General features: G+C 37.8%; 2 protein-coding genes across 3 annotated transcripts; one reads left to right on the forward strand and one right to left on the reverse strand.

The window, feature by feature from the left end:
- The first annotated feature begins 13733 nt into the window (after positions 1-13733).
- LOC132849917 (E3 ubiquitin-protein ligase TRIM35-like) lies at positions 13734-16698 on the forward strand. 2 transcript variants are annotated; one of them, XM_060875933.1, is made up of 6 exons: positions 13734-14493; positions 15105-15200; positions 15290-15520; positions 15645-15667; positions 15754-15872; positions 16031-16698. In XM_060875933.1, the coding sequence occupies exons 1-6, from the start codon at positions 14095-14097 to the stop codon at positions 16573-16575; spliced, it is 1413 nt and encodes a 470-aa protein (XP_060731916.1). In that variant the 5' UTR covers positions 13734-14094; the 3' UTR covers positions 16576-16698. The 2 variants fall into 2 exon arrangements, with proteins under 2 accessions (XP_060731916.1, XP_060731917.1); XM_060875934.1 differs by having other exon boundaries at positions 13734-14421.
- Positions 16699-19764: 3066 nt separating this feature from the next.
- Positions 19765-22711, reverse strand: LOC132849920 (E3 ubiquitin-protein ligase TRIM35-like). Its single transcript, XM_060875937.1, has 6 exons — positions 22288-22711; positions 22046-22141; positions 21726-21956; positions 21597-21619; positions 21392-21510; positions 19765-20697 (listed from the first exon to the last, which is right to left on the reverse strand). The coding sequence occupies exons 1-6, from the start codon at positions 22684-22686 to the stop codon at positions 20186-20188; spliced, it is 1380 nt and encodes a 459-aa protein (XP_060731920.1). The 5' UTR covers positions 22687-22711; the 3' UTR covers positions 19765-20185.
- Between the last annotated feature and the right edge of the window lie 4047 nt (positions 22712-26758).

A 26758-nucleotide genomic window follows, 5' to 3' on the forward strand; every position in this document is an offset into this window, starting at 1 on the left:
AAGTAAAACTTCTTTCCATCATCAGAAACATCACATTTCAGTGGTGTAAAAATGTAAATCATATCCACTGATATGTGCTTTGTTGTTTTCCAGAAGTACAAGGCCACAGTGAAAAGGTGAGTGATGTGGTTCCTGTCTCTCTGCTTCTCTGTGTTTCTGAATCCAAAGCCACAGCAACACTGACTCCTGAATGTTTTTGCAGAGCCCAGTGCACACTGCAGCATCCAGAGGAGCTTTCAGGAGCACTGATCCATGTGGCAAAACATCTGGCCAACCTGAAGTTCAGAGTCTGGGAGAAGATGCAGGACACTGTCCAATACAGTAAGAGTCTTTCTTTCTTTCTTTCTTTCTATCTTTCTTTCTTTCTTTCTTTCTTTCTTTCTTTCTTTCTTTCCAAGCGTGTTCATTTTGTACTCATGTAACATAAGGGAACTCTTATTCTGAAAGGCTTCTATTAGGTGTCAGACTGATCAGTGTAAGCAGAGAAACTGAGTGAAAACATGGAGAGTTGTAGCGGCTTACAGACATTTTAGAGTTATTATAGAATTTTAATTATTATAACGATTAGTTACATTTGTAATTTAAGCAAATTATTGCAGTTATTATTGCTCTATTAATGAATTTTGTAATGTTAGCTATTTCCATGTTAATGTAAAGTTATCCTAGCCTGTGAGTGTATGTGTGTGTGTGTGTGTGTGTGTGTGTGTGTGTGTGTGTTTTCAGCACCTGTAACTCTGGACCCCAACACTGTTCATCCTTATCTCAGTGTATCTGATGATCTGACCAGTGTGAGATTCAGTGATGAAGAACAGAAACTTCCTGATGATTCAGAGAGATTTGATTACTGGGAATGTATCCTGGGCTCTGAGGGCTTTAACTCAGGGACACACTGCTGGGATGTTGAAGTTGGAGACTGTACGTGCTGGTTAGTGGGTGTGATGAAAGAATCTGCTCAGAGGAAGGGGGAGATAATCTCCAGAAGTGGAATCTGGGGTGTGGTGTATTATAAAGGTAAATATGGAGCAGGTTCTACACCACAGACATTGACTCCCCTCTCAGTAGAACAAAAACTCCAGAGGATCAGAGTGAAACTGGACTGGGACAGAGAAAAGCTGTCATTCTACAACCCTCTCACTAACACACACATACACACTTTCACACACACATTTACTGACAAATTACTGCCATTAATATTTTTTTTTGGTAATGAATCTCCTCTCAAGATCCTCCCACTTCAGTGCTCTGTAAGAGTGAATCAGATCAGTTAGAGCTCATATTGCTTTATTTCAGTTTATTAATGAAATATTGCAGATTAAAAGATTCAGATTCTTGTGAAAGTTTGTTAAAAGTTGAAAGCACTCATAAGTCCATGACTTTTTTCTTCTTCTTCTTCTTCTTCTTCTTTTTTAAACCCCATAATCGAGCTACCTGAAAAGTAGCTTTTTAAAAGCAAAGAACATCTTTATAAATTTAACGCAGTTAGGATTAGTAATAAAGTTGTACTTGATTTTAACCCAGATAGGGATACTAATAAAGTTTGTGAATATTTTCTAGAAGAATCTGTTCGTTTGTTGGTTGCTTTTTTGTTGTTGTTGATGTTTTTAAAGAGCTTTATTGCAAACAAAACAAGAACAACACAATTCAAAACAACAGTCAGGGAGGATAAAGGTAACTACGAATAACAACAGATAAACAAACACACATACATGCTCACCAACATCCCCCACTCACACACACAAAAAAACTAGAACAAAAACTAAAAATTGAACCACCTTATTGTGGTGAAGGGGTTTGCGTGCCTGAATGATCCTAGGAGCTATGTTGTCTGGGACAACATAGGGTCTCCCAAGGCAAACAGGTCCTGGGTGATGGGCCAGACAAAGAGCGGTTCAAAACCCCTTATGTAGAACTCGAAATCAAGGTCTGTGACGTCACCCGGTATGGCGCAACCGGGGCCCCACCCTGGAGCCAGGCCCGGGGTTGGGGCTCGCATGAGAGCGCCTGGTGGCCGGGTCTTACCCCCGGCCGGGCTCAGCCCGAAGGAGCGACGTGGGGCTGATCTCCTGTGGGCCCACCACTTGCAGGAGGAACCGTAAGGGGTCGGTGCATTGTGGATTGGGTCGAAGGTGGGGGCCTCTGGAATGTCACCTCGCTGGGGGGGGAGGAGCCTGTGCTGGTGTGGGAGACTGAGAGAATCCGACTAGAGATAGTAGGGCTCGCCTCCACGCACAGCTTGGGCTCTGGAACCCAACTCCTCGAGAGTCTCTACTACTCTGGACTCTCTACTACTCTGGAGTTGCCCGCGGTGAGAGGCGGCGGGCTGGTGTGGGCTTGCTCATAGCCCCCCAGCTCAGCCGCCATGTGTTGGAGTTTACCCCGGTGAACGAGAGGGTCATTTCCCTGCGCCTTCGGGTCAGGGTAGGTCTCTCACTGTTATTTGCGCTTATGGGCCAAATGGCAGTGTAGAGTACCCGACCTTCTTGGCGTCTCTGGGTGGGTGCTGGAAAGTGCTCCAACCAGGGACTCCGTCGTTCTACTGGGGGACTTCAATGCTCACTTGGGCAGCGACAGTGACACCTGGAGGGGCGTGATTGGGAGGAACGGCTCCCCCGACCTGAACCAGAGTGCTTTTCTGTTATTGGACTTCTGTGCTAGACAGTTTGTCCATAATGAACACCATGTTCAAGCATAAGGGTGTCCATCAGTACACGTGGCATCAGGACACCCTAGGTCGGAGGTCGATTTTGTGGTTGTTTCATCTGATCTCCGGCCGTATGTCTTGGACACTCAGGTAAAGAGAGGGGCGGAGCTGTCAACTGATCACCACCTGGTGGTGAGTTGTATCCGATGGCGGGGGAGGAAGTTGGACAGACTCGGCAGATCAAAACATACTGTGAGGGTCTGCTGGGAACGTTTGGCAGAGTCTCCAGTCAGAGAGATCTTCAACTGCCACCTCCAGCAGAGCTTCAACCAGATCCTGAGGGAGGTTGGAGACATTGAGTCCGAGTGGACCATGTTCTCCACCTCCATTGTCGATGCAGCCGCTCTGAGCTGTGGCCGTAAGGTCTCCGTTGCCTGTCGTGGCGGCAATCCCCGTACCCGGTGGTGGACCCTGGAAGTAAGGGATGCCATCAAGCTGAAGAAGGAGTCCTATCAAGCCTGGTTGGCTCAGGGGACTCCGGAGGCAGCTGATAGGTACCGGAGGGCCAAGCGAGCTTCAGCCCGGGTGGTTGCGGAGGCAAAAACCCGGGTCTGGGAGGAGTTTGGTGAGGCTATGGAGAAGGACTATCGGTTGGCCTCGAAGAAATTCTGGCAAACCATCCGGCGCCTCAGGGGGGGAAGCAGTGCCCTGCACACACTGTTTACAGTGGGAGTGGGAATCTGCTGACTTCGATTGGGGACATCCTCGGACGATGGAAGTAGTACTTCGAGGATCTCCTCAACCCCACCGACATGTCTTCCACTGAGGAAGCAGTGGCAGAGGGCTCAGTTGTGGACTCATCGATCCCCCAAACTGAGGTCACTGAGGTAGTTGAGAAGCTTCTCGGTGGCAAGGCACCGGGGGTGGATGAGATTTGCCCTGAGTACCTCAAGTCTCTGGATGTTGTAGGGCTGTCTTGGTTGCTGGAACAATGCGGGTTTCATCCCAGTCGTGGAACACTGGACCATCTCTATACCCTCGTCAGGTTGCTGGAGGGTTCATGGGAGTTTGCCCAACCAGTCCACATGTGCTTTGTGGATCTGGAGAAGGCATTCGACTGTGTCCCTCGGGACCCTCTGCTAAGGGCTGTCTGGTCCATATATAACCGGAGCAGGAGTTTGGTTCGCATTGCCGGCAGTAAGTCAGACTTGTTCCTGGAGGGAGTCAGGTTTGGAGACCACAGGGTTTCGTCTCTGCTTTTTGCAGATGATGTTGTCCTGTTGGCTTCCTCAAATATGGACCTTCAGCATGCACTGGGACAGTTTGCAGCCAAGTGTGAAGCAGCGGGGATGAGAATCAGCACCTCCAAGTCCGAGGCCAGAAAAGGGTGGCTTGCACCCTCCAGGTTTTTGGGGAGCTCCTGCCTCAAGTGGAGGAGTTCAAATATCTTGGGGTCTTGTTCACGAGTGAGGGAAGGATGGAGCGGGAGATCGACAGGCGGATCGGTGTATCTTCTGCAGTGATGCAGTCGATATACCGGGCTGTTGTGGTGAAGAAAGACCTGAGCCGCAAGGCGAAGCTCTCTATTTACCAGTCGATCTACGTTCCTACCCTCACCTATGGTCATGAGCTTTGGGTCATGACCGAAAGGACAAGATCCCGGATACAGGCAGCCGAAATGAGTTTCCTCCGTAAGGTGGCTGGGTGCTCCCTTAGACCTAGGACACGCTGGAGTGTCGGAGTGCAGTATGTCTCTCGGCTGGCCTGGGAACGCCTCGGTATTCCCCCGGAAGAGCTGAAGGAAGTGTCTGGGGAGAGGGAAGTCTGGGCGTCCCTGCTTAGACTGCTGCCCCCGCGACCCAGCCCAGGATAAGCGGTAGAAGATGGATGGATAGATGGATGGATGGATGGAAAAACTAAAAATTTAAATAATATAAATATATAACTAATATATAAATAATGTAAAATTCTCACTGCCTTTGTTAAAAAAAACAATAACTCAATAAAATATCTTCTTTCAAAATATTTACCAATGTCATTTTCAAATACAAGATAGAGGGGTATACTATTATTACATTTATTTTTATGAATAAGAAACTTAGCAATTATAAATTATAAATGAATTATAAAGGTTAACTTTATTATAAAATATCTTCATATCTATCATTTTTCATCTTGTAGTTGTTATGGGTTACTGGGACAGTTCCCTGCTAGACCACCAGAGGGAGTGCTGGCAGGTGTTTATTCTTAGCCAGCTTTGTGATTGTTGTTCCCATGTGTGTTGTGCCATGTCCTTCCTATTGTTCTGCTTTCCCTTTACCCTGATGTTTTGCCCTCTATATAAATGTGTTGTTGTGTCTGTTTTTGTCAGTCATTGTTTTATCTTTGTTCTGTAAGGTCTGTATTACTTCTGTTGTATTTGTCCCATGTAAGCCTTGTTCTAGTCTTAGGTTTGTTAATAAAGTATCACTTTTACTTTATCCTGCATATTGGACTGATTCTCTGTACGTGGTTGATCGAGACTACCACAGAGATCTGGGATCGAGCCCCACTTCAGGCAGCATCTCCTTTTACTGTTGCTCCTGAATGTGCCCAAAACAAAACGGAAGCTTAGAGGGGACCGTGTCTTTGCTGTAGTAGCTCCTAAAATGTGGAATGATCTGCCACTGCCCATTACACAAGCCTCTTCATTGTCTTCTTTTAAGTTGCTTCTTAAAACCCACCTTTTCTCCTTGGCCTTTAGCACCTGATTTTGACATTTTGTTTCTTAATTTGTTTTTATGTCTTGTATGAGTTGAGTAGTTTATGTTTATATATTCTTCTGTACAGTACTTTGGTCAACTTTGGTTGTTTTTAAAGTGCTTTATAAATAAAGTTTGATTGATTGATTGAATGATTGATTACATTGCCTAACAATATCTGTATGTTCAGTATTACATTTGTTTTTATATAACTACAAAATGAGTCTACCATTCCATCATATTCAGATTTTCACCATCTGAAGTGTGTCCTGCATAAACAAGTGCAGATCTTCTCACTATAAATTTAGTGAGAACTGTGAATTTGTTGAAAACTGAAAAGAACACATAAGAGACTAACTTGTAGAAGGAATCAGAGTTAAGAAGCTTTCTAGGATGCAGCTTATGACAGCAAATGACATGACAGGCTGAGGATGTTGTGAAGTAGATTAGCCAGCAGGAGGGTCAGACAGCAGGGGGCATCAAAGGTGGCAAACAGACACTGGAGGAGTAAAAACAGAAAAGAGGTGGTAAAGACAGAAAAGAGGACACAGAGTGTAGCTGCTGTGGAAAAGGCAGGACACAAAGACATCAGAAAATGTTCTGTTAACGTTATTAATTTTGAGACATTTGAAATGCTTCAGCCGAGCACCGAGCTCAGTCACCTGAATATAGTTTTAGACATACCAGGTGGACCGTTAAAGTACACCGGACAGTTTACTACAGAATTGGAGCACAAAGGCAGAAAGTATACCATTATTATTGTATGTGGTATCGAGAACAAATGTCACTAATCCTCTAAGCTGAAAAACAAATGCTGAGATGTCAAAAAAAAGGGCAGATAAGCACAGTCTCAGATGGAACCAGTACAATAAAAACAGATGCAGGAACAAGGAAGATACAGAGTTATACGCAGTACAGACTGCACAGACGGTGCCATTACCCCATTACCTAAAGCAGAACTTCAGAGAATCACTGAGGAACAATGTGTTGTGGAAAGACACACACAGCTTATACATTGGTGTGCACCCATAGTACCAGTCATGAAGCTTAATAGGGCTGCTAGAATGTTGCATTAAACAAACTGAATGATAATGTAAAAAGAGAAAGATACATGAATCCCACAACACAATAAATTTTAGCTGAATTAGCAGAAGTGAGCATCTTTACATCATTAGATGCAGCATCGGGATTTTGGCAGGTTCCATAATTTGATTATACAGTATCAGTTTATTAACATTCATCACTTCATTGGGGCGATATTGTTTTAAGAGACTCCTATTTGGAATCAGCATAGCCCCAAAGATCTTCTAAAGAACAATGAACAAGCGTCTAGGTGACACGGAAGGAGTGACAGTGTAAATGATGATGTGAAGGAAAGACAGAACCGTCATAACAATCACTTGAAAAGAGTGCTGGAGAGGGTTGAAACATTTGGGCCTCAAATGGAATAAAGGGAAATTTCTATTCGGGAAAGCAAAGTTAAATTTCCTGGGACACATAGTGGATAGGTGTCAGGGCAGACTGAAAAGGTTCCGATCCAGTTCTAGACAGCTGATGGATTCAGAAACGAGGTACTCCCAAATAGAGAAGGATTTTCAGTTTATGGGTGTGTGAAAGTTTCAAAAGTATCTAGTAGCCACTGGCACTTTCAAACTGATTACTGATCACAAGCCATTAATACTCAATCAATCGATAAAATCGAAGACTTGGAGACTGTACCAGTGAGGTGCAAAAGACTTTTAATGAGACTCATGCAGTTTAGTGAGATTAAAGCAGAGATTAAAACCAAGTGAGCAGAGATTAAAACCAATGCAGAAACTTGGTTGTGGCAGAAAAACCACCAAAGACTTTATGACAGCAAAAGTGAGATGCAATCATCACATAACCAGGAATCACCAAGGATCTTAGGGGAAAATTGAGACATGCGAAATTTTACATAGAGGATAAACAGGCACAGCACAAAGAACCACTACAGTCAACACCACTTCAAATGTAAAGGAGAAAGACAGAGCGGAATATGAAAAGCAAACACATTTCTTTAAATAACAACACATTGTGAGGGACTAACCTGGACTCAGGGCAGGGATTCAGTCTTGTTGAAGCTGGATGATGAATCTAACAAAAATGCCCTCCTACAGTGCTGGAAGAGATCACAACTCTGAGGTTATAAATGGTTTTCAATGAAAAGGAGGGATAGAAAAGGAGAAATCAATTTGTGTTTTTTCAATCAATTTTCAGTTGCTGCACTGAATGAGTTTTGGAAATGACTTTAAAGACAGTGGCAAGTCCAGATCAATCACCATTAAAAGTTCAGCCTTGTATAGACTCTGATTTACCAGCAGAGACTGTTGTAATGAAATCTTCCATCACTAAATGATAGCATACTGTCATTGTATCAGTAATGTTAGTGTTTCTATCATGTTAAGTGTGTTATGTAACTTGGATATAATACAAAGGAATAATTAACATTTGATGTGAAGCAGTAAGAAATTGTGGCATGGTTCAACAATAACAGAGTAATGCTACTGTATGTTTAATGCAAACAGAAACAAGTTTTGATAAGTGAGCTTTAGAGTTACATACAGATAACGTATTGTGTTGTAAGGTTACTAGAAGAAAGGTAACACGAATGTCATTATGCTCATAAAGCAATCAGAAATATAGCATGATGTATTTGACTTAAAGGAGGAGGTGTGCTGGTCTCGTGTATTGCCCGGGGTATAGGCAAGGCAAGGCAAGGCAAGGCAAGGCAAGTTTATTTGTATAGCACATTTCATACACAGAGGTCATTCAAAGTGCTTTACATAGAAATTAGAAAACAATTTATAAGAGAGAAAAAAATATATATGTAAAAATAAGAGACACACGATAAAATCATAATAAAAACAGAGAACAGTTAAAGAAAATAAATGTGATTTCAATAAAAACAGTTTAAAATATGTTAAAAAGAATAAAACAGGAGTAAAAGTAATTTGGATAAAAAGTGCAGTCAGTGTGAAGCAGCACAGTGCTCATTTAGTAAATGCAGAGTTAAACAGATGTGTTTTTAATCTTGATTTAAAAGTGTCTACTGTTGAAGCACATCTGATCTCTTCTGGAAGCTGATTCCAGCTATAGGTGGCATAATAACTAAATGCTGACGCATCTTGTTTTGAGTGAACCCTTGGTATCTCTAACTGACCTGATCCTAATGATCTGAGTAGTCTGCTTAGTTTATATTCAATTAGCATATCTGTAATGTATTTCATACATCTGTAACGTATTTCACTTCATAATGTATGAAGTGATTTATACATGAGTAACAATACTTTAAAATCTATTCTAAATGTAACTGGAAGCCAGTGTAAGGACCTGAGGACTGGGGTGATGTGCTCAGATTTTTTGTTCTGGTCAGAATTTTGGCAGCAGCGTTCTGTATGAGCTGCAGCTGTCTAATGGTCTTTTTGGGGATCCCAGTAAGGAGTATACAATCTAGCCACTAGGGAAACCAGAGTAATTTTTGATTAAGAAAATGTTATTTTATATTTTAGGTAAATGCATTTTATTAAATCTGTCAAGCACACTAACTGGTTTAAAGCCACAACATGCAATATGATTTTTTTGTCTGCTTTTTAACAGTTTTATCAGTCACTGCAATAAATTTATACCATAAATGTTTCACACCATGAGTAAAACAGTGCATGAATAGTTTACACTGTAGAGAGATTTCATCTAGTGATAACATTACTGTGTTTCTGCAGAGGTTTAATCATTCAGTTCTTCTAAATAACTGTCTGAAACGATTTTGAGAGCATTTTGGAATTCTATGCCGTCTCTTTGGCCGTGTAAGTATTTCAAGTATATCACACAGACAGGGTGCTTTTACTGTAGCACTACATATTAAATCATGGAAATTACACTCGCATACCTATCCCATGCTTGTGTAAAGTGTTTGTGCACATTTAAGGCTTTACACACTCGGAATAACATGGAATCTCATATACACCGCTGCGTTTTTTCAGGCAATGGAAGTTACAATTCCACACACTGTGGTTCGCTGTGCTATTCCTGTCCTTCTTCAGCACAATACCTCAGAATTGATCAAGGTTTGCTTTGTACAGTAAGTATAGCTGTAAAAATTGTGATCAATATTTACTTTTTTTTAAAGGTTAATGAATTTTGAATGTTTTGTGGCAATGTATGTATAGCTCTGCCTAATGTCTACATTAGATATAATTACTTCCATTGTTTTATATTTTATCTTTTCAGAACTTAGCACCTTCCTGTTGACATTCTGACCATCATCAATGAAGACTCTCCTCACTGCTCTTTGTTGATCTCTGTATATTCAGTCTCCAATGTTACCATCCTAGAGAGAGGTACTGTATTGTTATGAATGATGTCAGGGACCTGTCTTTTTCTGTTTATCTCTTGTTTGGACTATCGTACCATCTTGATTACCCAAAGTGCACGAAGAACACATTCAACTTCATCCAGCAAATCAAGCTTGATCTGGGATCAAAGTCATTATAACCAAAACTTCAAACTTTGAAGAACCAGTTGTTTGCCTGAATCAACACATCTCAGATTAATGGGTCGAAATTACTGACCTGCAGTTCACATGGCTACTACTGAGATGACATAATTCACAACACAATGTCATAAAAATTGGTCAGTTCTACTTTTTGATTGGATTCAGTTGATTAATCAGTATTTATATTTGTATAACAGCTTTAAAACATTTATGATTTGTATTTTTGTTATTTTCATTGTGTGACATAAGTTAATAGATCACCATATCCTTGCATTAATGTCAGTCAGTACTGTATGTTCTGCTTACAGGCATTCAAATAAGGTTTGTAAAATGTTACAGGAAAGTAGAGATATTTAGACAGCTGACATTTTCCAAACTAAACTACTGTTGACTTTAATTCTGAGATGCTAGTTTAAAACATTTTGATGCAGGACTTTTCATGTAGATGTTTAGAACACAGTGGTAGTCATCCAATAACTAGAAATTAGTTATCTTGTTTGTTAATTCAAATTTACTCAAGCTCTGTTTCTGCTGTAATCAACATATTTGAAAATAAATGTTTTGAAGTGATCTGAATGGAGACTTGTGATTTTGACTAGTTGCCATGTATTTGAAACAGTACATAACATTAAATAGGGATACTGCTATTATTAATAAAAAAAAATATTTATTATTAAGTAAACCTTTCTGGTACCATTCCTCAAACCACACATTCAGTTAAGTTAATAAAACTTAAATGGTTTAAGTAAATGTTACTGAATACAAGTAAGGAATACTTTTAACATATTAGAAATTATGACTTTAATGACACTTAATACGACAAAGTTAAGATTAATTAATTGAATTAAGACAATGAGTTTGCATAATTCAATTAAGTAAACAACAAATTACTTTTTACAGTGACTGCTAGCTGTACATATTGCAAGTAGTGGTGGGAATTCCGATTCATCCCAGTGAATTTAATCTTTTGGATTCATTCCCCAAAAAGATTTGTTGAGTTACCCTTTCTCTTACACAGTAATACATTTTGAAAAAGATTTGTTCAAAACACAACCTAGCTATGTACAAAGAAGGCTTTTAATGCTATCTATCTGATTTTTTTTAATGCTAATTCTATCTGATTTCATGTCAAAGGTGAGGAATTTACAATCACTCTAAGAAACACAAACTTGCTCACTAGCCTGAACGCCTCCTTTTCTATTCCCTTATAAAATTCACTAAAATCTTTATTTCCTTTAACTATAGAGAAGTGAAGAGAAGTGACATGACATAGGGCTAAGTATGGTGGCCCATTTAACCCATCCAAAGTGCACACACACAGCAGTGAACACACACACCGTGAACACACACCCGGAGCAGTGGGCAGCCATTTATGTCGTGGCTGGCCCGATACTCGAACCCACAACCTTAGGGTTAGGAGTCAGACTCTCTAACCATTAGGCCACGACGTCCCCAAATAGATTATTTACTTCTTACCTTAATCCCAGCAGCTGAAGCATCGACAGTCCTTGAGAACTGTGTATATAGAGAGCTGTAGGGGATGGCTTCCTGGATTAATCATAACAAACCCATGAGTGATGAGTGAAAGTCAGGATTAGCTGACATTGAAGAACAACAGTGACTTCACTGGGTTTCTATCTGTGCTGGATTCAATCATAATGATGTTTCTGCAGTAAAGGAGAATTAATAAAAACAATTCTACAATAAAGCTGAAACGGTTTCCTACATACTAGGGGTGTGCAAAGCAGTGTGTGTATGTGTTATGTGCAGTGGAGGAGAATTCAAGCTCTCAGTTTCCCTCCACCTGCAGTTTGTGGTTTTACAAACATCACTAAAGACATCACCAATATTTCAATCCCAACATATTTAATGTGTTTCAGTGTGCAGCTTTCTTTTAAAGTGAGATGTGACAATTCCAGCTGACTTCTTTTACACTTTTTCAGTGAGTACAGTGTGTGAACTGACAAAGAACAAACTTGACATTTCCCTAAAGATCTTTATAAGTTTTACCTTGTTAGAATTAGTGATACCTTTTAATTGATTTTAACCCGGATAGGGATACTAATAAAGTTTTGTGTGAATAATTTCCAGCAGAATCTGTTTGTTGTTGCTAAATAACTTTTTTGCAACCAAATCATGAACAACACAATTCAAAATAACTTAGTCAGGGAGGATAAAAGGAGCTGTAAATAGCAAATATCAACAGATAAACTTAAACACACACACAGAGAGAGAGAGAGAGAGAGAGAGAGAGAGAGAGAGAGAGAGAGAGAGAGAGAGAGAGAGAGAACTGCAAAGGAGAGCACCAGAAGAAAAACTAAAAATCTCTGTAAGTAACATAAATGTAAAATTCTAACAACCTAACAATCTAACAAGTTCTAAACCTTTTATTGAAAAAAAAATAGATTTCAAAATATCTTCCAATGTTTTAATTAAGTTTTTATTACTCATGTTTGTCCCATGTAAGTCTTGTATGCGGGTGATTGAGACAGAGATCCGGGTTTGAGCCCCACTTCAACTTTGGATGAAAACAAAAATCTGACCAAAATGTATTTTAAAAGTCAAAAACAAATGCAAAATTGTTTCTGGAGCAGAGTTACAGAAACAGCAGCTGGTGTTAATGTCCTTTTTAAATCTTAATGAAATAAAGGATTTGACAGGAGAACAAAACCATCCCAGTATGACATCACATGAGGTACAGTGACAAAGAGTTGTTGAAAAAGTGCTCTGACTCTTTTATAGAGAAACTCCTTTTAAATCTATTTGTTTTATTGGGTTGAATATCTGTCAGAACAGCAGCTGAGAAGAAGACACTCTCTGTAAAGTAAAATGGAATAAATAAAATTTGTTACACTGTCATTTAAAAAAAATCTATTATAAATTATAAAGTCCAGATTGTAAGTAGATCAAACTCTTTCAGATCATTTCAGGATGACCTACTCTATGCTCATATATTCTCCATCATTGTAAAATTAGTTATATTTAATTTAATTTCCTCTTCACTGTAGATTCAGGCCCAAAACAGAGCATCAGATTAAGGAGCAGTTTGAGAGGTTTCATTATGAGATGAAGAATTGAGAGAGGAAGAGGAGCATAAGAGTCAGATGATGAAGGAGAAGATGAGCAGAGACATATCATCTCTTTCAGACACAATCTGTCAGGAATGACTGGAACTATTCCCTACCTGGACACTAGGGGTACATTCTGGCAGATTTTGTGTCATGTGTCTTGCGCCATGTGCTTTTTGTTTTTGTTTTGTATCACCTGTGTTTGCCCCCCCATTCCTTATGCTTTCCTGCATCTGCACACCTGTTCCTTGTGTTTCAATGATTGTCACCCCATTTATACAGGTTGTCTTGTGTCTGTTTGTTGCTGAATCCTTGACTCTTGTATCTGTGTTTGTGTTCCTGTGTTCCGTTTCCAGTTTCCTAGTGTTTCTAGCCCTTTGCCATTTTTTCCCTTAAATCAACTCCTTTTATTGTTATCCCTGCATTTGGGTCATTTTACCCTGTTAAAACAACCCGGTTCAATGTCACAATCAGAGCCAAAGAAGAGGAGAAGAGAGCTGAAGACATCCTGTTTGAACAAATGAGGATCATTTAGTCAGTATTTATACTGTGAGAAAGTAAAACTTCTTTCCATCATCAGAAACATCAAAAGCTCTGTTCCCAGAACCTAGAATAAAGTGTCTATAAAATGAGTGACAGGAAGTGTTTCTAATCACAAACAAGTATTTTAGAGCAGATATCAGTTTTTTAAAAGAGTTTCCTCACTGAGTTTAAACATTTGTGCTAAGGCCATACTTTAATATGTTAGTTTTTTAAATCAAGTTTATTTGTATAAATAAGCAATAAAAAATGGACTATTGTTCATTTAAGTGTTGTGTGCTGTTTCTGATGACTGTAACAGGTCATAACACGTCTCTAAAACTCCTCCTATTAAGGAAGTGTGGAGTCTGAGACGACTGCAGTCCTTCATAAACAGCCTGCAGTCTTCTGCTCTGGAGAGTTTAGGTTAAATTTTATTCTTATTATTTATTTGTTTATGGAGAAACCCGAGTCTCATTTTTAGCACTGTGAAAGTAAGTGATTAAAAACTGGAACTACAAAGTCAAGTATTAACAAACCTAATATCAGTGTTAATTTTCAACAAATTTTGAGGGTTGGGACTGGAGAGAACAACAACAGCAGTAAAGTAAAATGGCTTCTAAGTTCTCAGAGAAGGATTTCTCCTGTCCTGTGTGCTATGAAATCTTCAAGGATCCAGTTGTTCTGAGCTGCAGTCACAGTGTGTGTAAAGTGTGTTTGCAGCAGTTCTGGGCGACCAAAGGATCCAGGGAATGTCCTGTTTGTAGGACAAAGTCATCTCTAGAAAATCCTCCCTTAAATCTGGTCTTAAAGAACCTGTGTGAGATTTTCTTACAGGAGAGAAGTCAGAGATCTTCATCAGGGTCTGAAACAGTCTGCAGTCTGCACAGTGAGAAACTCAAACTCTTCTGTCTGGATGATCAACAGCCAGTGTGTTTGGTATGTCGGGATTCAAAAAAACACACCAACCACAAATTCTGCCCGGTTGAGGAGGCAGTAACAGACTGTAAGGTAAAGAAATTATGTATATATATTTACATATACAGTAGGTTGAAAATAAAAACATAGTGTAATAATTATTAATATTGTCATATAATAATTAATAAATATTTAAGTATACTATTTTTTTTATACTCAGGTTCCCACAGACTAAAGTGTCACTTACATAAACAGCCAAATCCTCTGTGTTAAAGTAAAGTCTAAGATTCCGATAATTTTCTGATGCTTTTGCATTGTGAAAGCTCTTTATTATACCTAACAAATTAATTATAAGTCCACTATAAAAACCAGGACTATAATTTAAATTACATTAAAAAAAAAAGCCTTGAGATAAATATCTTCATGCAGTAATTACTGTCATTAAGTCATATTCAGATTTTCCACAGGAGCAGAGCTTCTTTTCTATACTAAAGCAGTGTACATCCAGATCATCTAAGTCTAAATTAAAAAAAATTTTTTTTTTTTGCACCTGGTGCTTTTTAAAAGCGTTTATTGTGACATGTTCTTTAATAACAAACATTGAATTGTATAGTTAAATCCCCCTAACCATTAACAGTGAATAACGATGTGTACAATAAGAGCTGAAACACAGAGTCTCCATGCAGTGTGTTAATTCATTTCAGGAGGAGCTCAAAACTGCACTGAAGCCCCTACAGGAGAAAATAAAGATCTTTACAGATTGTAAACTGAACTGGAGTCAGACTGCAGAACATATAAAGGTTACAATCAATAACATGGTTTTGATAGAATTCTATTTTCCATCATTGTAAAATCAGTTATATTTCATTTAATTTCCTCTTCACTGCAGGTTCAGGCCCAAAACACAGAGCATCAGATTAAGGAACAGTTTGAGAAGCTTCACGAGTTTCTACGAGATGAAGAGGCAATCAGGATCACTGCACTGAGAGAGGAAGAGGAGCAGAAGAGTCCGATGATGAAGGAGAAGATTGAGAAGCTGAGCAGAGACATATCATCTCTTTCAGACACAATCAGAGCCATAGAAGAGGAGATGAGATCTGAAGACGTCCTGTTCTTACAAGTGAGGAACATTTAGTCAGTATTTACACTGTGAGAAAGTAAAACTTCCATCATCAGAAACGTCACATTTCAGTGGTGTAAAAATGTAAATCATATCCACTGATATGTGCTTTGTTGTTTTCCAGAACTACAAGGCCACAGTGAAAAGGTGAGTGATGTGGTTCCTGTCTCTCTGCTTCTCTGTGTTTCTGAATCCAAAGCCACAGCAACACTGACTCCTGAATGTTTTTGCAGAGCCCAGTGCACACTGCAGCATCCAGAGGAGCTTTCAGGAGCACTGATCCATGTGGCAAAACATCTGGCCAACCTGAAGTTCAGAGTCTGGGAGAAGATGCAGGACACTGTCCAATACAGTAAGAGTCTTTCTTTCTTTCTGCCTTTCTTTCTTTCTTTTTCTTTCTTTCTTTCTTTCTTTCTTTCTTTCTTTTTCATTTTCATGCACAGTGACATAAGTGCAATGGGTTTTCTTTTGTAGCTTTTATTTCTCATTTTTGTTTGTGTGTGTTTTCAGCCCCTGTAACTCTGGACCCCAACACTGTTCATGCTGAACTCATTGTATCTGATGATCTGACCAGTGTGAGACTCAGTGATGAGGAAAAGAAACCTCCTGATAATCCAGAGAGGTTTGATTATTGGGAATGTATCCTGGGCTCGGATGGCTTTAACTCAGGGACACACTGCTGGGATGTTGAAGTTGGAGACTGTACACACTGGGCATTGGGTATAATGATTAAATCTGCTCAGAGAAAGGGGTGGATATTCTCCAGAAGTGGAATCTGGTGTGTGGGGTATTATAAGGGTGAATATAGAGCAGGTTCTACACCACAGCCAGAGAGTCTACTCTCAGTAGAACAGAAACTCCAGAGGATCAGAGTGAAACTGGACTGGGACAGAGGAAATCTGTCATTCTCCAACCCTCTCACTAACACACACATACACACTTTCACACACACATTTATTGACAAATTACTGCCATTCCTATATTTTGGTTGTAAAGAGTCTTCTATAAAGATCCTCCCACTTCAGAGCTCTGTAAGAGTTAATCAGATCAGTTAGAGCTCATATTGTTTTATTCCAGTTCATTCATGAAATATTGCAGGTTAAAAGATTTTTAATATTTGTGAAAGTTTCTAAGTCAAAATTTAAATCAAAATAAAGTTAAAAAACTAGAAATATTGATGGAATATTCTAGTACTCAAGTACTCAAACTTTTATTTTAAAATATTGACAAATCTTTGAATTCCAAGGCACTAATTGAAAGTTTAATGATCTTGAGCAAAATCTCCAACTTTCTCACTAAGACACTCGCACACACTTACTGACAAATTACTGTTGTTTGAACCCAGGACTGCTGCTGCTGGTTAATATGGTCAAAAAAACTTTTGAAAATCAGAACTGAAAAGTGTATTTCATTATTTAAACAATACACATTAGTGTTATAGTTAGTGTTAATTTATATTACATTGATACAACCAGCCTAAAGCTGTAATTAGCTTTTCATTACCTAATGCGTCAAAACTGGATTTATTTCCCAGGCCTACTGAATTGTCAATGCAACATTAATTATTGTTTCAGTACCACAAAGTAAATGTTTATTGTGTAATTTTTTTTGTATTAAAAGCAGTTTATACATGGTGCTGCATCCACACCAATAGATGTCACTGTAAGACCAGGACAACTGCCATAATATTAACCAGCATTCTGTAATAAAGTATTAAAAAAAGGAAAGAAAGTGAGCAGTGCTCAAGTCTGAGTGCACCTTTAAACAGGACAAAGAACAGATTAGTAGACTAAATAAAGACCAGTGAGTTTAGTTAAGTCATTATTATTATTATTATTATTATTATTATTATTATTATTATTATTATTATTATTATTATTATTATTAATTTAATACCCCATCTTCTCCATACTGATTTTATGAAAGATTCCAACATTAATCAAGTTTACACATGATAAACATTTTTCAAAATAAAATTAATAGGTATTTTTTATATAATATTTACATATTTTAATTGCCAGAACATGTTATGATTCATATTAAAATTAGAAAGCACTTTTATTTGTTTGTTTTTTATATTGTTTTATTCCTATTCATTAATTATGGATTAAAAGATTTATATTCTTTGTGAAAGTCTGAATTTTTCTGAAATCCCTGACACACAGGCTGTAATTTGTTAAAGAGTTATCTGATTATTTTGAGTTAATGTTTTGTTTTTAACTTCAGCCATATTTAGATATTAAATCCAAATTAGATTAACAAAATTTTCTCTAAACATTGATATGAAATTGTGAGCTATTGGGTCAAAATATCAACGTAACATTTTCCACACCTTCAGGAAATGAAATGAATATAAAGAATAAAATTTAAGTCACTTTGGATTTACACTCAGCTAAACTCCTAATTCACTGTTACACATTACACTTTACACAAACCCTTCTTCACCCTCCGTCCCAGAGAGGAAAACAATTTTGGTTTATTGTCTATTATTACCTGGAAAACTGTGATATTACAGCAAAAGCGGACAGGCTGGTAAACAAAATGAACAATTATTCTTTAATTCTCATTAATTATTTGTAATTTGTTAGGTTGTACAAAAGAATGTTGTAGGTCTATATAATGTTTTTATATGTCTTTTTTATTGCCTTTTTGTGTTGCACAACCTCCTGTCTCCTCATTTCTCTCTGAACACCGGAGAAGTGTAACACTGATGCCAGAACCCACTAACTGAAAGAGATCCACCATCACAGAGTCCTCGCCATTTGTAAAGCACTTCCAGGCACTGCTCCAAGCCAGGGAGGAAGACTGGTCTGTATGGGGCTGGCCTGACTCTCAGTCGTGGTCTGCTTGGCACCTCAGACTAACCAATGAAAAACTGAACAGTGCTTCAGACCAAGGCTTATGGTAAAAAAAAAAAGAGAAGTAAATAATTAATTAAAAATCATAATTAATTTGATAAATCTAGTCAAAATATAGAACAGAAAGGTTTCCAAGGCAGTTTATTTTGTCAGATGAGCAAGTAGATTTTTTATTGATATTGTGTGCTTAGATGGTAGGTAGTTATATAATAGTTATATAATATAATATTTGTATATAATATATGTATATAATATATGTATATAATATTTATATTCATCACCATTCGAATGTTACAGAATTTCTGATGGACTTTACAGTGCTGGTCTAAACCCAATGTTTGACCTCCATCCTTCTTATCACAATGAGCCTTGAGAGACGAACTTGGTTTGGAAACAAATTGAAAAACCTTTGTATGTTGCATGCTCAGAGGTAGCATATTAAAACTTAAACATGTAAATTAAAAGAGAATGATTTCAAATGAGTTTAAAAACTGAATTAATTGCACTGTGGAGCAAGTCCTGTTATTCAAACATTAATCTGTAGTACTAACTGTGTGTTAACATTTTAGATGGTTTGTATTTTTCCCCACACCAAATACTGCCCCAAAATGGCAAATCTCAGTTGGCCATTGCAAATCATGTGTTTAAATCTACACTCACTGTCCACTTTATTAAGAACACCTATAAATTAATGCAGCTCTCTAATCAGCAGGTCGTGTGGAAGAAAAAGTGTGATCTTTGTGACATTGATCAAGGTAAAAGAGATGTTCTGAATATTTTATAAACTTCTGATGTCCTGGGAATTTTCATATACAACAGTCTGACAGACTTGTTACACAAACCCAAATGAAAAAATGTGTAGTCCCATATGCACCATTTTAGAGTCAGTGGGAATTAGCCACACCCCATTGTTCTGTAGGGAATTACAGAGAAGTTTGTAAATCTCACATTACACTTCATATGAAATTATACACCTCCATAATAACTGCATATAGAATATTTTTCCATGAAAAACATTAAATTCTTAAATTCATTTGTTTATTTAATTGTGACTGATCAAATTTGCAGCTATGTAATTATTATTTACTCCGGCAAATTTTTATTTGCAGTCTATCATTTATTTTTTTAATCTATAATTTATTTCATTTGGCTAATTAAATGATCAGCAATCAGATCACATCAAATCACATTCTGATATTGATTTAGTTATTGGCTTCCCCACTTAAAGTGTTGTAATAATGTTTTAATATGCATAAAGTCTATACACATGTATAATAATAATAATAATAATAATAATACAAATTCAGCTAAACTATTTCAGTTACATAGCATCGTTTAAATGTAGTTGACATGTACATTTATTTAATAATAGTTACGTCACACACATTTGATTTTTGATTTTAAATTTACAGTGAAAAAAAAAAATCGGTCAGAAAATGAAAGCATTACAGTAGCTTTTCAAATGGAAACTCCATACGCCTGCACAACTGTCAAACATTCTAGATTCTCATGCCTCATCTGATGTCTTTCCATTCATACATCCATCCATTTTTTGCTTATCCTACACAGGGTCACATGAAGCCTGGAGCTTATAATTATATTAACTCGCCTTAACTCGATTGTGCCCTGCGATGGGCGGCCCTGGATGGGGTGTCAACCCATGGGAGTTAAGGCAAGTGTCAACTCACACTCAAGTTAAGGCAAGTTAAAATAATGATTTCAGTGCTTCTATAAACATTCACAAAGATATGAATCTTTTAATCTGCAGTATTTCATTAATAAATTAATCAACACATTTCACTACGCACTAAAGTGGGAGCATCTTTAGAGGACATTTTTTACAACCAAGAAATAAATATGGCAGTAATTTTTCAGTAAATGTGTGTGTGAAAGTGTGTATGTGTGTATTAGTGAGAGGATCAGAGAATGACAGCTTCCCTCTGTCCCAGTCCAGCTGCATACTGATTCTCTGAAGTTTCTGTGATATTAAGAGCAAAGTGTCTGTCTGTGGTGTAGAACATGCTCCATGTGTAGCTTCATAATACCACACATACCATATTCCATTTCTGGAGAATACATCGCCTTTCCTCTGAGCAGATTCTGTCATCACACCCACTAACCAAACTGTACAGTCTCCAACTTCAACATCCCAACAGTGTGTGCCGGAGTTAAAGCCCTCAGAGCCCAGGATACACAGTAAATCATCGAATCTCTCTGGATTATTAGGAAGCCTCTGTTTATTACTGAGTCTCACACTGGTCAGATCATCAGATACAAGGAGTTCAGGATGAGCAGTGTTTGGGTCCAGAGTTACAGGGGCTGAGAAAAACAAAACAAAAAAAAAGGTACAAATACAGAATAAAATACAAAAATACAGAATAAAATACTGAATGAAAGAAAGACAGACTGTCCTCTTTCCCAGTCCAGTTTCAATCTGATCCTCTGAAGTTTCTGTTCTACTGAGAGAAAACCAAATATTCTACTGTAGGTGTGTAACCTGCTTTGTATATACTTTTATAATGTCACATACCAAATACCACCGCTAGCAAATACATCCCCTTCCTCTCAGCAGATTCCAATCTGAATAACTAATCATTATAATAATTCAAAATCTATAATAACTCTAAAATGTTTGTAAGCCGCTACAACTCTCCATGTTTTCACTCAGTTTCTCTGCTTACACTTCAAACACTGATCAGTCTGACACCTAATAGAAGCCTTTCAGAATATGAGTTCCCTCATATTACATGAGTACAACATGAACATAATAATAATAATAATAATAATAATAATAATAATAATAATAATAATAATAATAATAATGTTTTTTATTATTATCAGTTTTTTTTACTAAACAAACTCAGAAAAACGGTTGGCAAAAAGAAGAGAAAAAAATATTCGTGTTTAATATGTGCACACGCTTAGAAAGAAAGAAAGAAAGAAAGAAAGAAAGAAAGAAAGAAAGAAAGAAAGAAAGAAAGAAAGAAAGAAAGAAAGAAAGAAAGACTCTTACTGTATTGGACAGTGTCCTGCATCTTCTCCCAGACTCTGAACTTCAGGTTGGCCAGATGTTTTGCCACATGGATCAGTGCTCCTGAAAGCTCCTCTGGATGCTGCAGTGTGCACTGGGCTCTGCAAAAACATTCAGGAGTCAGTGTTGCTGTGGCTTTGGATTCAGAAACACAGAGAAACAGAGAGACAGGAACCAGATCACTCACCTTTTCACTGTGGCCTTGTAGTTCTGGAAAACAACAAAGACATTTTTATACCACTGAAATGTCACGTTTCTGATGACGGAAAGAAATTTTACTTTCTCACAGTATAAATACTGACTAAATGATCCTCACTTGTAAGAACAGGACGTCTTCAGCTCTCATCTCCTCTTCTATGGCCCTGACTGTGTCTGAAAGAGATGATATGTCTTTGCTCAGATTCTCAATCTTCTCCTTCATCATCTGACTCTTCTGCTCCTCTTCCTCTCTCAGTGCAGTGATCCTGACTGCCTCTTCATCTCGTAGAAACTGGTGAAGTTTCTCAAACTGTTCCTTAATCTGATGCTCTGTGTGTTGGGCCTGAATCTGCAGTGAAGAGGAAATTAAATGAAATATAACTGATTTTACAATGATGGAGAATAGAATTCTATCAAAACCATGTTATTGATTGTAACCTTTATATGTTCTGCAGTCTGACTCCAGTTCAGTTTACAGTCTGTAAAGATCTTTAGTTTCTCCTGTAGGGGCTTCAGTGCAGTTTTGAGCTCCTTCTGAAATAAATTAACACACTGTATGGAGACTTTATGTTTCAGCTCTTATTGTACACATCAGTTTTCAGTCATTCAATCTATAGAGATTGATATAGTATGTTAAATTTTCTGATGTTATCCATGATCTCACAGATTGCTTTGTTTACCTTTCTGTTCGTTACAATCTCGTCAATGAGGCAGAATTTGTGGTTGGTGTGTTTTCTTGAAATCTGACACACCAAACACACCGGCTGTTGATCATCCAGACAGAAGAGTTTGAGTTTCTCACTGTGCAGACTGCAGAGTGTTTCAGACCCTGATGAAGATCTCTGACTTCTCTCCTGTAAGAAAGTCTCACACAGGTTCCTTAAGGCCAGATTTGTAGGAAGCTGATTTACAGATGACTTCCTCCTACAAACAGGACATTGACTGGATCCTTTGGTCTCCCAGAACTGCTGCAAACACACTTTACACACACTGTGACTGCAGTGCAATAAAACAGGATCCTTGAAGATGTCACAGCACACAGGACAGGAGAAATCCTCCTCTGAAAACTTAGAAGCCATTTTATTTTGCTGCTGTTTTTGTTGTGCCAGCCCAGTCTGTATGCTCACCGTTTCACTTTTACTTTGAAAAACATATGACTTGAAAAACATAACTGACCTTGTCAGTTAAATCAAAATCATTTGAAAACTGGAAATATTGACTTCTGAATACCAAAAAAGAGAGAAATTAATTAAAATTAAAGAGATATTAAATGAATTAAAATGGTTGAGTTAAAGTAATGACACTCTGTTAACATTATTTCAAAACAATGTGAAATTGTATATTATACTTGTACTATATATTATATTATTTCAAATAACTACCATTTTTAGTGCATTTTTTTTATAAAATGTAAAATTGATATTAATGATACAATTTAATTCATACATTTAAATCATATTAATTGAGACTTTGTTTGTTGAAATGTTTGGAGGAGTTTCCCTCCATTCAGTTTGTGATTTTACAAACCTATGTTTGTTTGTTTAGAGAAACTGGATGATGAGATACTGGAGCATCTTAATACCAACAGGAACAACAAGATGTGGCAAGACATCAAATTTGACACTTGACAAGAACTGGACAAAGCAACTGAGCCAGTATTTTCCCCAATAGAGCTGTGGCTTTGCAGCTCAGCAGGAACAAGTGCTCTGGCAGATGAGCAGAATAATGATGCACCACCCTCTACTGCCTATTTGAGATTTCACAGTAGAATGAGAAGGAACACATTCATCATAACACTCCCTAGCAAATTGACCAGGTTTCTGACAAATCCGACAGAACTGCTCAGAAACAGAGCTACACTTTGGGTGAACTGATTCAACTGTTCATGCTGCAGATGTATCATCTCGATCAACTCACCCAGTTCAGCCTGCTGAGGAGAATCAAATAACCCTAAATGACAAAGCTCTACAGTATATTGAAAAACAAGGGCTTACGAAATAGAATAAATGTGGCTCCTTGTTCCTCCAGATGTGCCTTCCCACTCTCACCTAGTAGCTTTGCTGCAGACATCAGCATGTAGCTGTAGGCTTGCAAGAAACTATCTGCTAGAGCTCACAAAACAGTATGGTGTTTGTTGACTGCTGCTTAACTTTCTCCAGTACGCTCATAAGAGTAAGAGAAAAATCCAAGGTCTCTCAGTCCTGCAAAATGGCTTCTTGCAATGCAACATACAGTATGGATACACCCATATAGCTGTCGACAGGGCACCATACCAGCAGTCTGGAAAACAATGGCAGATGGACACATGCACTAGAGGGAACATTACTATGATCTAGTGAACAAGCCAGGGCCTGCATGCTCTTGCCACAACATTGCATTATCTTACCTTAACTGGGTTACAAATGACCTCAATTACAACAAATAAAATTTACTACAGAATTGGATGGAGACAACAGCACGAGGCACTTTAGTTGAGGTCAACTACAAAAAAGATGTTTTTGGCCCATTGACACAGGGTGCTCTCAGAATTAAAAAGGAAACAAAAATGAAATCCATCTAACCTATCCTGGTGAATATACCATTGTTTCTAACAAATACATTATAAAACATGCATATATATATATATATATATATATATATATATATATATATATATATATATATATATATATCAAAATACTTATTTTCTTGAAGTAGCGATAAATTCATGTTAATTACAAGCAAGCAATCAGCATAACAAGGATTGCTGTCAAATTAAGGATGCCAAGTAAAAGAAAATAACTGTTATAAACAAAATCACAGTGCTCAGGTTTAACAGGTTTATACAAGTCAATATAAAATCAACCAAAGAAAGCAAAGAACAGAAGCAAAAGCCAAAAACACTCAAGACCAAAAGAGAATTTCAAGCAATGCAGGAAGAAGCACTTAGACATTCTAATTAGGTCACTAAAATGTGGAGAGCAACTAATGGTTGTCAGGAAAACAGATGAGAGGGAGGCAGCAACAGCCAGCCAATGATACTCAAGACTAACAAAAAGAATATGCAGGTTCATTACCGAGGGAGTTCAGTCAGCACACCTCACACACAGTGTACATACAGCACTACTACTGCTCAGGTAAATGTGGTAATGATCCAACAAATACACTCACAGGTGACAAGTTACCACTTGACACACATTTATTTTTTCATATTTGATCTCAAAAAATCACTACAGTCACAGAGGCATTGGATGCAGTTGGAAGTGCAGAATGGGTTTATTTAGAGAAACTAAGAAATAGAGCACTAAGAAACTAAGAGAAACTAAGAAATAGAGTAATAGAGCAATAGAGAAACTAAGAAATAGAGCACCAAAAACTGACAAAACAAAGCAAAACAAAAGTCAGGAATTCACAAAAACTGGCTCAAGGATAACCATGACAAACATCTTTAGTTCAGTCTTTAGGAGCTAGACTGAACTAATGAAACAAAGAGGCTTAAATCAGGTAGTTAATCACACAACACAAAACAGGTGAGCATAATGAAATGAAAAACACAACTGAAAGACAGTTTAAAAAATGTGCAGGGTTGTCCTCTGGTGGTTTGGCTGGGAATTGGATTAGCTAACATTTAAGAACAGTAGTGTTTTCATTGGGATTCTCCCTGTGCTAGGTTATGTCATAATGTTACTACAGTATGATAATCAATTAATTTTCTTGTCCCATCAAAAATTATACAATTGTCTACATACTATCTGAAGAAATCTTGTTATTCTTTCAACAGGCCACATAACAAACATCATTATAAATAATCTGGTACATGTGGAAGTCTGCTATCTTGCCTGACTGCCATTACTATACTAGCCTAGAATACACACATTGCTATGTGCCTATGAGTTATTTATTCTCGTATTTATGTGATGTGAAATCATCCAGCAACAGTACGGTGTGGCTGAGAGGACAATGTTTTGACAATTAGACAACCAATAAATTAGACAACCAATAAAACAGAAATAGGCAACGTTTCCGTAAAATGGTATGAGAGAAATTCTTACAACCTCAATATGCACTGGTGTGCCTAAAAAGGTCATGTGACAAATGCACTCTCTGTCTTTGTGTCTGACAACTGATAAAGACAAAAGAAAGGCATTTTAAATACCAGATCAAGGTAATCCCTGCTGAAAATCCAGCATAAACCAGCATGAATTCCATGCTGGTCCAGGCTGGTTTTTACTGGTACGTGCTGGTATAGTGCTGGTATAGTGCTGGTATAGCTGGGTGGCCAGCATAGTCATGGTGTTATCAAGCAAAACCGGGCTGGTGTAGCTGGCTAAAAAGTGTGATCTTGCTGGAATGATCTTAATGGGAACAAGCTTTATTTTTGCTTGTGTCTGTTTCTATGTAACACATTAATATAAGATTAAAACACAATATATTGGAATATATTTAATTATAAGTGTGTTATTTCTTTTGCTCCCTCTTTTGAATAAAGAACTGAAATAACAAAGCTCAAAAAGCTTTGAATAACAAAGAATAAAAACATTTAAAAATCGTTCTTTAGGGATTAAAGTGTCTCCACAAATTAAATATAGTAATACCAACAAATGTGAGGGGCACGGTGGCTTAGTGGTTAGCACGTTCGCCTCACACCTCCAGGGTCGGGGTTTGATTCCTGCCTCCGCCTTGTGTGTGTGTGGAGTTTGCATGTTCTCCCCGTGCCTCGGGGGTTTCCTCCGGGTACTCCGGTTTCCTCCCCCGGTAAAAGGCCATGCATGGTAGGTTGATTGGCATATCTGGAAAAGTGTCCATAGTGAGTGATTGTGTGAGTGAATGAGAGTGTGTGTGCCCTGGGTGTATCCTGCCTTGATGCCCGATGACATGATAGGCACGAGGTAGTTCGGATAAGCGGTAGAAAATGAATGAATGAATGAATATATATATATATATATATATATATATATATATATATATATATATATATATATATATATATATATGAAAGCAGTCTTGGTATCAGTATCGGTACAGTTAAAAGTGTATAAATAAGTATCAGCATTGTATCCTTGCAAAAAAGTGGTATCGCCCATCCCTAATAGATGGATCGATCTCCAGTAAAATCCAACAGGAGTTTGGAGTCAAACAATGCTAAAATCCATTTGTCTCAATTAAGAGATA

This window comes from Tachysurus vachellii, chromosome 8, assembly GCF_030014155.1.
Source record: "Tachysurus vachellii isolate PV-2020 chromosome 8, HZAU_Pvac_v1, whole genome shotgun sequence".
Classification (NCBI taxonomy): Eukaryota; Metazoa; Chordata; class Actinopteri; order Siluriformes; family Bagridae; genus Tachysurus; species Tachysurus vachellii.

Excerpts from the sequence above, each read along its gene's own strand:
- LOC132849917 (XM_060875933.1), top strand. The coding sequence starts at position 14,095 with ATGGCTTCTAAGTTCTCAGAGAAGGATTTCTCCTGTCCTGTGTGCTAT. Across the intron at positions 15,668-15,753 it reads TACAAGGCCACAGTGAAAAG|AGCCCAGTGCACACTGCAGC; the intron begins GTGAGTGATGTG and ends ATGTTTTTGCAG. Across the intron at positions 15,873-16,030 it reads GCAGGACACTGTCCAATACA|CCCCTGTAACTCTGGACCCC; the intron begins GTAAGAGTCTTT and ends GTGTGTTTTCAG.
- LOC132849920 (XM_060875937.1), bottom strand. The coding sequence starts at position 22,686 with ATGGCTTCTAAGTTTTCAGAGGAGGATTTCTCCTGTCCTGTGTGCTGT. Across the intron at positions 21,957-22,045 it reads AGACTGCAGAACATATAAAG|ATTCAGGCCCAACACACAGA; the intron begins GTTACAATCAAT and ends TCTTCACTGCAG. Across the intron at positions 21,620-21,725 it reads AAGACGTCCTGTTCTTACAA|AACTACAAGGCCACAGTGAA; the intron begins GTGAGGATCATT and ends GTTGTTTTCCAG.